The sequence below is a fragment of the Syngnathus floridae genome, chromosome 22 (assembly GCF_059516105.1).
Source record: "Syngnathus floridae isolate MCC-2025c chromosome 22, RoL_Sflo_1.0, whole genome shotgun sequence".
NCBI lineage: Eukaryota > Metazoa > Chordata > Actinopteri > Syngnathiformes > Syngnathidae > Syngnathus > Syngnathus floridae.
In genome coordinates, this window is record NC_142434.1 from 6,723,261 (window position 1) to 6,735,761 (window position 12,501).

The window sequence follows — 12,501 nt, forward strand, 5'->3', positions numbered from 1 at the left end:
AAGAAGAGGGTGCACCGCAGCACCCCTAAGTTGGTGTGGAAATGTATGTATAGACACTGTATATAAATACTGTATAAAACCTCTCATGGCATACAAAAGGCACAAGCACTTATCATAGCTTAAGCTTTTAATTAATATATCAGGAACATCTCCAGAGCAAGGAGCTCCCGCTAAAGGTGTCCTGAAAGAATAAAAATACTCATGGAAAACCTTTGCGATGGTTGTAATGACACAAACTGTGCATTGTCATTAAACACTTCCTGGGAAACAAAGCCAAGAGGTAAGTTGGTCGTAGAAAAGGACTCCAGAATGATACCACATCCTGGTCCACTAGCAAGCAGGAAACGCCACCTTTGCAGCGCCTAACTTTACGTGACCACTTTTATGGTCCGAGACAAAAAAATATTGACACAAAGAGCACATTTGGCCTCTGTGATTTAGAGCTCTCGAGAGACTGTGGGAATATTTACGTTAATGAAATGGAGCGGGACACAGTGGGTGAGACAAAGCGTTTAGCTTCAAATAAGCCCTTTGCGGTTGAAAATCGACATCGATCTTCTGTTGCAACATCTGTGAAAACAGTAGCCCTGAAAAACGGGCTGCTAGGATCAAATGTACCTTTTCCAGGACTTCAACATGAGGACCAAGCCTGGAATGGTGGCTCCATCTAGAGATGGTAGAAAACCAAGAAGTGCTTTCTGATGGTGACGATGACAAGGTGCAAGGGTTGCCAGGAGGAGCGGAGTCCATTTCAGGTATTTACATTGTCGTTATGTTGGTTTCCATGTCAACGCGTGGAATCAAACTAGCTCGAAATGGTTTACAACAAACCAAACCAGAAAGGATAGTCCACATACCCCCCAAGTGAATCTCAGCCACCAGATGGCATCTGTCACTATTGACTCATTTGGCCTTTTTGTTGATACCAAACAAATATTCTCATTGTGTGACGCACATTTTCTGTATCACTGAAAAATAAGTAATGAGTATTGACATATTTACTCAATGAAGCCTGAAACAGAAACCACAGAAGATGTTGGTGATGGTGAATATTTTGGTGTGGACTAGGTTTCCTCACGCATCAGTCTGTTGCCCCCATGTGGAAGTGAGGAACATTGCTGCTATTCTCTGACTCGCACACAAACACCTACACAAAAACACACACTCAATTTGTCTGTCGTCAAGTCCTGTAAGCCTAATTGCCTCCCCATGGCTCATTACCCATAATTCAGCGGGTGGCTCCAACGTCAGTTTCATTCACGTGTCATGTCGACTAAAGGCGGGTGGGGAGGGGGGTAATAATTTTTCCATTTGCTTTGGTCACACGCTGAATCGATCCTCGCAGCCAGTTTCAAACGTACCCTGAACTCCAGCAGATGTGTCACTGATTCATGGCGTCGATTGTTAAAATCTTTAATCTGACACCAAATCCCATTAGAATGATCTAAACCAACCCCTCCAATAATAATCTTATCACGAGTGGAGGTTCTCTTCTGGGCTTGTGCAGCACATGTGGCACCACGAGGGCTTGCAGTGAGTGACCACATGGCCGCACGGCAGGGACAGAAGGTGGCGTCTGACTGCTTGTCTGAGAGTTTATTAGAGGACTCAGTGTGTCAGTGCCAAGGCGTCCCAGAATATCCGTGTTTGCTAATACTGCGTGTGCCTGGCTCTGTGAACAGCCCCATCGGAGCATGTGTGTTGGGTTCACTAACATTTACACAAAGAATTTCATCAGAGGCAGAGAGTTGTCTTCATTGGTCAACGACTTTTGCAAAAGGGCAAAAGCAGACACACACAGAGAATTAACGGGTGGGGTTTACACAAATGCACTCATGATTTTAGCTAAAACAAAAGTGATGTTATTGTTTCCATCAAAGATGTTATTGTTTCAAAAGGTGTTTCAAAAACAACTCATGACTCGAACTGTCACAACACCAAAGATCTTCCACATTTTCATAGAATCTATTGATAATATTTGACATAATTCCCAACAATGTGCGTTGCATTGGAGCGTTTCTCTGCACTTATTCACTCGGTGAGCGTGTCGGTAGGTCTGGGAAGCATTCTTTTCCCAGTGCAACAACAATAAAACAAATTTACATAAAACAATTTTTATTATTGCTAGGTCTAACGCACACACAGAAATGAAATAATCAGATTAATAATGGAGATGGATTTGTGTGAATAGCTACACAATTTATTTTGTATTGCATTGGCTGTTAGGCATTGGATATTTTCTGTGGTTAGCATTAGTGCAACACTATTAGCTAAAAATGCAACCTTTTGACAGTCTATGAAGAAAGAACATTTGTTCATATGCTAAAGGTTTTCAAAAGGACTGAAAATGTTTTTGACCATAAGGGACAAATCACATCAGCTGGTACCAAATACCTGAACCTTTTTTTTTTGTATATTTCCAAGGAAAATCAGACAGTTTTCTCAATGAAGTGTCTGCCCAGGATTGTTACTTCAGTTTGCAATCCATTAGCCCACGGGTGTCAAACTCAAGGCCCGGGGGCCAGATACGGCCCGCCACATCATTTTATGTGGCCCGCGAAGACAAATTGTGCATCAAATTCGTGTGTCATTACTAGAATTGCTCTATTAATAATATATATTTTTAAATATTTAACCAGTTTATCCTCGTCTGATTTGAAAACGAGTTATTTGTCAGTTTGTTTTGTAGCTTTTACTGTATATAATATGAGGTGCTCATACATTTATTTGGTTTGACAGTCATAATGGCCCTCCGAAAGAAGCTATGACTACAATGCGGCCCGCGAAAAAAATTAGTTTGACACCCCTGCATTAGCCCATTAGCTTTTTTCTCCACTTTGTCTGCCTCATGAATGCACTCATGATTTTAGTTAAAACAAAAGTGATGTTATTGTTTCAATCAAAGATGTTATTGTTTCAAAAGGTGTTTCAAAAACAACTCATGACTTTTCCTTGGTAATATCCCAAAAAAAGGTTCAGGTATTTGGTACCAGCTGATGTGATTTGTCCCTTATGGTCAAAAACATTTTCAGTCCTTTTGAAAACCTTTAGCACATGAACAAATGTTCTTTCTTCATAGACTGTCAAAAGGTTGCATTTTTAGCCAATTGTGTTGCACTAATGCTAACCACAGAAAATATCCAATGACTAACAGCCAATGCAATACAAAATAAATTGTGTAGCTATTCACACAAATCCATCTCCATTAGTGCAACACTATTAGCTAAAAATGCAACCTTTTGACAGTCTATGAAGAAAGAACATTTGTTCATATGCTAAAGGTTTTCAAAAGGACTGAAAATGTTTTTGACCATAAGGGACAAATCACATCAGCTGGTACCAAATACCTGAACCTTTTTTTTTGTATATTTCCAAGCATATGAACAAATTAGACTCCTCAAGTTGAGTTAGTTGTTATGAAAACCTATATCTCCAACTAGTTGGTAGAACACAAACCTCATCCAAGGCAAAAGAATCCTAAAGTGCATCAACCTGTACAATGCGAAGTCCACAAAGTCTACCAAATGGCGGTGAAACCTAATCTCACTGGTAGAGGTAATGCTTAGAACATGTGTGTAATCAGTCTCTCTGACAGGACACTGGATTCTCCGTCTGGTGGAGCAACAGAGCAGAGTGCGACCAATCAAAAGCAGCCGCTATGACATCCTGCCGTGTTTTGACAGGGTGATGAACGTCCTCCAATAAATGGGGGAGGCCTTTGGCTCATCTTCCCTCCTGTGCCCCAAAGTTTTCCCCCTAGAAGGTAAAGCCCCCCAGATTCCGTTCTCAATAGAGAACCATTGGGAGGGTCTAGTCCATAGGTGACAAACTCAAGGCCCGGGGGCCAGATACGGCCCGTCACATCATTTTATGTGGCCTGCAAAGACAAATTGTGCATCAAATTTGTGTCATTATTAGAATTGTCTTCACTTTTAATAAATTTGACCAGTTTTTACTCGTCTGTTTGTTTGACACCCATGGACTAGACCAGGGGTGTCAAACTCGTTTTTTTCGCAGGCCGCATTGTAGTCATAGTTTCTTTTGGAGGGCCATTATAACTGTCAACCCAAATAAATGTATGAGCCCCTCATACTATATACAGTATAAGCTACAAAACAAACTGACAAATAACTCGTTTTCAAATCAGACTAGTAAAAACTGGTCAAAAATAAAAAAAAAAAAAGATATTTTTAAACGTGAACACAATTTGCAATTCCAGTAATGACACACGAATTTGATGCACAATTTGTCTTCGTGGGCCACGTAAAATGATGTGGCAGGCCATATCTGGCCCCTGGGCCTTTAGTTTGACACCTGTGGTCTAGTCGGACAATTGCTGGCCTTCCAAATCCAAATGTGCTGAGAGGAAAAAATGCAGTGTTTGTATAAAAACATTAAAAGAAACATGAGATGGATGCGATCTGCTTCTAGTTCCCTTCTAAAAGTACTTGGTATTGCAGTTTCTATCTTATGTAAGATTTTTCCGGCCGTCTCGTGGCAGCGTTTTGTCAGGCTTTCCAAAACTGAGAATTTATTCCTACTCATAAGACTCTGGGTATTCAGATTTTTCCTAAATCTACTTGGCACACAACCACATTTACCGAAGTGATCACCAAGATGCTTCCAAAAAAGATGACACCCATCGATCTGGTTGCACCTGTTGTTGGTTTTGGACACTTGCATCCATCCTTATGACATTTTTGGTTTCCTACAGCCTGAATTTGCAGGAAAATTCCTCAATCACTGCCATACCCCCCCCCCAAAAAAAAACCCTTCTCCTCCTCCCATTTCCCAGCCGCCATCCTCCTCTCCTCCTCCTTTTTCCCTTATGTCTCTCCATCTCCCCCCTCTGTCTTTCTCGCTCTCTCTCCTCCCCCTCTGTCTTTCTCTCCTGTGTTTTTCTCCAGAGACGTCTACTTTTTTTGAACACCAAAGTGTTCTACCACCATTGGCCCTCTAACCCAACACAGACAGTACGCCGTGAGAGGAGCGCAGGTAAGCAAGTATGTTGCAGGGACAGAGTGACTGATCGATTGCCCATTTGATTGTTTTGCGGATGTGAGCTTTTGAATTCCTCTGGACTGGTGTAGCGATTAAGATAATGCATGGAACAAAAGGGTAGCAAGGAATTCTCGAGGGTTGAGCTTGTTGCATTTATGGAGATAATTTTGGAAATGCAATGGTTTTGGGCCAAGTTTGAAATTATTGTGCTTGTCCATCCTCTGCAGAACTGCCATTAATGGTAGGACTAAGTGCTAAATGACGACCCTAGGCACTTAGCACTCAGGCACCTTCGTGGATTTTTGGGACATCTGTATTGCATTACATCTGCCGTTATCTCTGTAGGCACAGGAATCTGTGAAGGTGATAGATGATTCGTTGTCGAGGGTTTAAATTGCTCCTTTGGGTTTCCCAGTCTTGAACTCTTCAATGATTATATAACACTTCAGGGGAGTGGGTGTGGCAGTGCTGTTGAATCAGTCTCCTTGGTTGATTTTTTTATTTTGGTGCTTGAAGCTCTGTTGATCTTCACCTCACATCTTCTCTGCTTCTCATTGTTTTTGCAGAAGCCATGTTTCTTCTCCATGTACACCTGTTGGCAGCGCTTGTGTGCCTGGCACTAGGCCAGTATGACGACGACTATGTGTCACCCAACTTCTTAGGACCCTCAACCTCAAACTGCGACCGCGAGTGCGAATGTCCCGTCAATTTCCCGACCGCCATGTATTGTGACAGCCGCAAGCTCAAAGCTGTGCCGATGGTGCCTTCAGGAATCAAGTACCTGTACCTCCAGAATAACGAGATCGAAGAAATAAAGTCTGGCGTGTTTGATAATGTCACCTCCGAACTGCGATGGCTGGTCCTCGATAACAACCAGATCACCAACGGGAAGATTGCAGCAGGTACCATCGACAAACTGACCGCCCTGGAGAAACTCTTATTCAGCCACAACCTTCTCACTGAGCCAGTGATCCCTCCTTCCAAGGCTCTCGAAGAGCTCAAGTTTACGCACAACAAATTGAACAAGTTCCCTTCTGGTCTCCTGAATGACAAGGAAAATCTGACCTCTGTCAACGTACAACACAATGAGCTCACCTCTGATGCCATCGCCGGCGCGTTCAAAGGGTCCAAGGGACTGCTGTCCCTTGACGTGAGCCACAACAAGTTGAAGAAGCTGCCCGCTGGTATGCCAGCCTCACTGGAGATCCTATATGCTGACTACAACGATATTGACAGCATTAGCTCAGGCTACCTGGGTAAGGTGCCGGGTCTGCGTTCCCTGAGGGTGTCTCACAACAAGCTGGTTGACTCCGGAATCCCAGAGGGTGTGTTCAACGTAACATCACTGTTGGAGCTGGACCTGTCTTTCAACAAGCTCCAGAGCATTCCTGATATCAACGAACAGCTGGAGCAACTGTACCTCCAAGCTAATGAGATCAACAGTGAGTAGGCACTGGCTCATTGTCTTCCTTCAAATCTATTGTGTTAACATCACAATTTTTAACCAAATCCTCTCCTTTTCTCACAGAGTTTGATTTGTCAAGTTTCTGCAAATACGTGACCACCATCAATTATTCCCACTTGAACCATCTGCGCCTGGATGCCAACAACATCACAGCCCACAGCATGCCCCCTGAAACCTCCAACTGCTTGCGCGTGGCCTCCGAGATCCTGTTTGAATAAGAAACTCACTTCCATTTGCCCTCCATCATTTATGAATGTACTCAACGTTAGTTGAAATAATCCTCAACAATCACACAATCAATGACAAGGAAAAAAAGTAGCAGTATAATTCTTAATGAAAATCTAAAAACAATTATGACAGTATATAATGGCAGGGCATGTTAAAGTTGCCATACCAAGTATATGTAGATACAAAAAAAACTCATTGGAAAATAAGCCTAAAAAAAATTAATAGAAATAAAGCTTTGTAACGACAAAAAGAGGTGATGTAGCTATGATTGCTAACCATCAAATGTCTTGAATGCACATTGTTGTAGATCTAAATGATGAAGCGAGTCACCAACTTGCTCACATATAACTGATTTAAAAAAAACAAAAAAAAACAACACGTCAAACATTCCCATTGGACACATTAGCTTGTCAAACGGAGACAATACGGAGTAAACAATGACGTTAGCATCTCCAAAGTCTCTATAGTAGCTTCACTTTGTCTTTGTATTGTATGTTCCGTGTTTAGCATGTATAGTATCGTCTTTAATAAAGCCGTTGCCGTGCAAGGGGCCAGCAAAAAAAGTCTGCGTATTCAGCGTAATCATGAATAAAATTTAAATGTACTTTCTTCACTTTTGAAAAATCAAACAAAAGCTCATGCTCTTGTACGCTGCTGTGACAAGAAAATTTCCCCACTGTGGGATACATAAGGTTCTATCAATCAATCAATCAATCAATCAATCAATCAATCAATGAAGCTAAGTCGTCACATATTTGTTTGTCATGCACATTGCTGATTTGTATTCTTTCCATTTCATGCATGAATTCAAATGGTATCATTGGTTTGATAATAAACTACAGCTTTTGCAGTTCTGGAAGTTGTCTATAATGGCTTAACCTGACATTGTCACAAAGCATATCTTGTCTGGTTCATTTCCATTTCTTTGTTTTGGAGCCACTTTGGAACGGGCAATGCTCATGAATTCACTGTGAGGAACTCAGTTCGAATAAATCATTTTCCCAATACATTAGTATGAATGGAGCTTTTTGATATAAAGTGTGGTCGCATTGAAACACGTCAGAAAATCCATCTCAGAGTTAAGTAAAGTCGTTTGTGGAATTTCTTTAAGTTAAAATTGTGTTCAGTGTTAGCTTTATGTTAACATAGCTTGCTGGGAGCATGTATGAATTTGTAGAATTATTTGAATGGGTGCCGACAGAAATATAGTTTATTTAAAAAAAAGTATTGTGCTTACTAACATGGCTAGCCGCTACCATCAGTATCAAAGCTCTCACTAGTTGGCTAGCCAGCTAGCCAATTTTGATAGTTATAAGAGGTAATTGTGACTCAAATAGAGTTTTGTGGGCATGTATCAATTTTTATGTGGACAATAGAGTGCAAACGGAACTAGCTAGGCGAACTGGCTCGGGTACATGGCAATCTGTATGTTTGGCTCTTAGCCTTGTCTGTTGTGTACTCGTTGACACTACTTGAGGTCGGCCCGCCAAATGTCTTTCAGAGCTCTTGGCTTGTGTGTACAAAACACATGCATACAGACACATACAGAACACTGGCAGCTATAGTTTTACATATTACATCCAAGAACACATTGTCCAATGCTCTTTTGGTAAGGAGTTTTGGGTTTTGTGCTTTTTCACATTGCGGTGCATGGACAATGTTGAGAATGTTAAGTGGTGTACTTGAGGGGGGAAGCAAAAGAAGGAAGATATTTTTGTGGTTTCTGTTCCATTTTGCAATATGCTTCACCATTTTGACAAGATATAATCAGAGGAGACTTTCATCACAAAAAACAGCAACATGACAATAAAAGATTTTGAAGACAAAGGCTTCATAGATTCTGACTGAAAACAAGAGACAGCTGGGCATAAAAGATTAGGGGAAACTTATAACAGGCGGACACAAAGCAGAAAGCATTAAAAAGATCATTTTACACCATCAACTTATGACCCAGTCTCCTCTTACATAGAATGTTTTTGTCTGAGCTACAGCAGAAGTGCATTAGGGTCTTCTACCAGAAATCTGTTATTATAGCAGATATTATGTTAAGCTTGTACATGTGTTAGCTATTACTGAAATGGCTTCTGAACTGGTGTTTCTTTAAGTCACTCAAAACTAGGATAATTCGGTATTAGCACATTTGCTCGTGTGTTTTCAAGAAGAGAATATATCAATTCTCCGCTCCCTCATTGACATTCTACTTCTAGACAATGTTTTACTTTATGAAGCATTGATCCTTCTGCTGGTTCCAGAAATTTTAAAATTGAATCTCTTTCTAAATCCCAAATATTCCCAGCTGTGTTAGACTCGAACCATGCATAAAAAAATAAAAAATTAAAAAAAATCAAACAAGGGGTTTGGGTTCTTCTATCAACTCACCTAAGCCAGTTTTGAGGCCCTTGAGTGGTGAACATTAATAATACACATTGACAGGTAAAAAGCAAAACCACGTAGGGTAGGATGAAGACCAGATGTGTATCCTCCTTCACACCAAAAACAATATGAGGTTTCCTGGACCAAGTGCTGGACCAAGGATATCCCAATTGTCGCAGAATCATCCTCAACACGGTAAGCTTATTGGGGAATCCAAATCACCAATGAAAAATCAATGTAGCTGCTAACTGTAGACTTTACAGGAACTGTTTACTGATCAGACTTTGCCTTCGTACAGGGAGAGGAGGTAATGCCAACAATTTGGGTTTCTGAACATTTATGTTTCTAAAAGTCTTAAATGGGACATTTGAACCTGGAGTTCTGGTGAATGTAAGATTAGAGATTGATTACATCCTGTTAGAAGTGCCTTTGGCTAAGTCTTAGGGCATGTCTAGGCCGAATGTCTGAATCCATTTGACGTACTAATGTTGGGATTCACAAGCGTGCAAACGTGCTTAGAAGCTGTAGTGTGGTCTGTCGCCTATGCCCTCACACAAGTCGCTAGGGATTATCCTGTTGCGGACTCTGCCGTCATCGCTGGAAAGGAGGGCTTGTTTAGGAAGTAATTGACCTAACGAGCCTGCTTTAAATTAAATCCCCTCAGATCAAAGATGACATCACGCCAATGGGGCCCATGTCTTCAAATGACAGGTAAAAGAGCTTCCTGGTGCTGTGTGTAAATTTCCTTGCAGAATTGCAAAGACAAAAATCCAAATTGTTGTCTGCATGTCAAAGAGAAGACAATCCTGGATACACCGCAGATGTTGGCAGCACAGAATTAACGCAAAGGTTGGCACTGACCCTGAGGGATTTGTTAGTTCAAAAGAGATCAAGTGCAGCACAGTGGAATTAAGCAAGAGGATGCAAGCAGACAAGGTAGAACAGGTAGCAGTGCGGTGACCTCTTTCTAAATGGGCTATGTCCCGAGTCTTATTAAGGCTTAGCGCATGAGTCCTCATTGGTCAGTCTTCGAGTGACAAGCTGGCATAGTTTGAATGAAAAAAAAAAAAGTTGTACAAATACTAGGAAGGGCATGCTACAGCTTCATTACTTCGATCACTTGGGAGAAATCTTGACAACTCCAGGGTGGACGTGTCGTTTGACAAAGCTTGAGGTAGGTTTCTTGAGTAGTTTTTGTCCCGTGTCCTTACTTTATGCAGAACAGTATGAAATAAATTTTAGTGACAAAACTTTGATGGCTGAAGAACGGAGAGCACATCAAGTACACCGCTTTTGGCTTTTAAGTATACTATGGAAAAAGTATACATGATAAAATTAGTTCTGCACAAAATGTTGAGGGCATTAAGAATTCAAACCAGATGTCCAACCAGCTCTGGAAGGACTCAAGTAGACGCTTCAGAGAAATACGGAAAAAGCTGACCTTGATTTTTTTTAACCCAAAGTAGAAATTTACCTAAGAATCAACTGCATCCTTAAATCTGACCTTTATAGCTGTCTTACTAAAGTTGACCCTGATCTATGTCCACTCAGGGCTGACCCAGAAAAATCTTTCTCTCCAGTATGTGTCTTGGTATTGACATTAGTGGTAGACAAGCAGCAGTATAAGTCACTAGTCTTCATCATATTTGTCAATGTTTTTTTATGTCTCTGCATCATAGTCTGTCCTTCAAAATGGAACTATTTCTGAGGCTTCTCTGTGCCATGTGCCTACTTGGGACAGTCCTGAGCCAGGACATGCCTTATGAGGAACAAATGGCCCAAATTCAAGCGTGCCCTCGAGAATGCCGCTGCCCTTCCAACTTCCCCCGTGCAGTCTACTGTGACAATAAAGGTCTGACGAGAATCCCCCCAATCCCCCCATTCACCTGGTACCTCTACCTGCAGAATAATCAAATTGAAGAGGTTACGGCCAACGCCCTTCGCAACGCTACCCAGCTGCGTTGGGTGAATCTGAGTCGCAACAAAATAACCAGTGAGGGAGTGGAAAAAGACACCCTGGATGCAATGACACACCTAGAACACCTCTACATGGATGACAATCTCTTATCCTGGGTGCCGTTTCCTCTTCCGGCCAGCCTGGAGCACTTAAGTCTTTCTCGCAATCGGATCTCCAAGATTCCTGACGGGGTCTTCTTTGGCTTGGATAAGCTGACCCTCTTAGACCTGCAGGGGAATAAGCTGATGGATGATGCCGTGACTGAGGTCAGCCTGAAGGGTCTCAACAACCTGGTGCAGATCAACCTTGCCAAGAACCAGTTGAGCAGTATGCCTCTTGGCCTTCCGCCCACCACCACTCAGCTCTTCCTTGATGGCAACAACATCGACAAAATCCCCACAGGCTACTTCAAAGGTTTGCCCAAGGTGGCTTTCCTGAGGCTAAACCACAACAAGCTTGGAAGTAGTGGTGTTCCTAACAACGTGTTCAACATCTCCAGCATCTTGGACCTGCAGCTGTCGCACAACCTGCTCACTGAGGTTCCCCTGATCCCTCCAGGCCTTGAACAGCTCTACCTGGACCACAACAACATTAAAAGTAGGTTTCTCATGAACACACTAGTATTAACTGGTGAAAAATAATGAGTGATTGTAATTGTTTCCTGTTTCATTTCAGCCGTGAGTGGCTCCAACGTCTGCCCCATGGACATTGATACCGTGGATGCTAATGACAGCGTGCCACGACTGCGCTACCTCCGACTGGATGGCAACAATATCGAACCGCCGATCCCCAGGGATGTCATTCTCTGCTTCCGTCTCCTTAGGTCCATTGTCATCTAAATAAGCAAACATGTCTGCACGTCGGACATGTGTAGCAAGAGATAAGATTCCTTTTCTCATTTACATTTTCAGGGATTTTATTCAACTCAGTTTAATGTACTACGAGTTGTGCCTTCAATGTTCAAATCTGCTGATAATTTAGATGATAACATCAGAAGACCTTGAACTGAAACCCAAATCTGTTGACTTTTGTTTGTTTTCTATTGTTTGAAGTTGTTAGTTGTTGAGAAATAGTAATTTATTTTCTATTCATTGTTCCTTTTGGAATTCTGGTCTCTGTGTAAGATTTATTTTTCTGTTTTAATAAAAGAATCTAACAACGCCGGATGTCCTGTATTTCCCAGATTCATTCCGACTGTGTCAGGTCAAGAGTTCTTGTTGCCTCTTGCGTTCTGATTCTAGATCAGATCTTTTTCCTCCAAGTACACTTGCGTTGTTTGCGGCTGAACTCAGATCAGCTTTGAGCACATCTGAGGTCGGCCTGAAAAAGGAGAGCCTTCCTCGAGAAGCGGGGGGACTTCCTCTCAGCTCTGTGCTAACAGGGGCTCTTCACAGAGGTCCCATTGTGTGCACAGGCCTCTGAATCGTACATGTATGCACACACACACATACACAAAGATGAAACATCAAGTTTCACC

General features: G+C 41.9%; 2 protein-coding genes across 4 annotated transcripts; both read left to right on the forward strand.

The window, feature by feature from the left end:
* The first annotated feature begins 468 nt into the window (after positions 1 to 468).
* lum (lumican) lies at positions 469 to 7,701 on the forward strand. 2 transcript variants are annotated; one of them, XM_088366417.1, is made up of 4 exons: positions 616 to 755; positions 4,908 to 4,995; positions 5,568 to 6,443; positions 6,530 to 7,701. In XM_088366417.1, the coding sequence occupies exons 1-4, from the start codon at positions 702 to 704 to the stop codon at positions 6,682 to 6,684; spliced, it is 1,173 nt and encodes a 390-aa protein (XP_088222543.1). In that variant the 5' UTR covers positions 616 to 701; the 3' UTR covers positions 6,685 to 7,701. The 2 variants fall into 2 exon arrangements, with proteins under 2 accessions (XP_088222545.1, XP_088222543.1); XM_088366419.1 differs by lacking the exon at positions 4,908 to 4,995 and having other exon boundaries at positions 469 to 755.
* A 2,325-nt stretch (positions 7,702 to 10,026) lies between these two features.
* On the forward strand, positions 10,027 to 12,190 carry kera (keratocan). 2 transcript variants are annotated; one of them, XM_088366819.1, is made up of 3 exons: positions 10,027 to 10,241; positions 10,973 to 11,621; positions 11,700 to 12,190. In XM_088366819.1, exons 1-3 carry the CDS (start codon positions 10,161 to 10,163, stop codon positions 11,861 to 11,863), a joined length of 894 nt encoding a protein of 297 aa, XP_088222945.1. In that variant the 5' UTR covers positions 10,027 to 10,160; the 3' UTR covers positions 11,864 to 12,190. The 2 variants fall into 2 exon arrangements, with proteins under 2 accessions (XP_088222945.1, XP_088222944.1); XM_088366818.1 differs by having other exon boundaries at positions 10,079 to 10,241; positions 10,747 to 11,621.
* Positions 12,191 to 12,501: the final 311 nt, after the last annotated feature.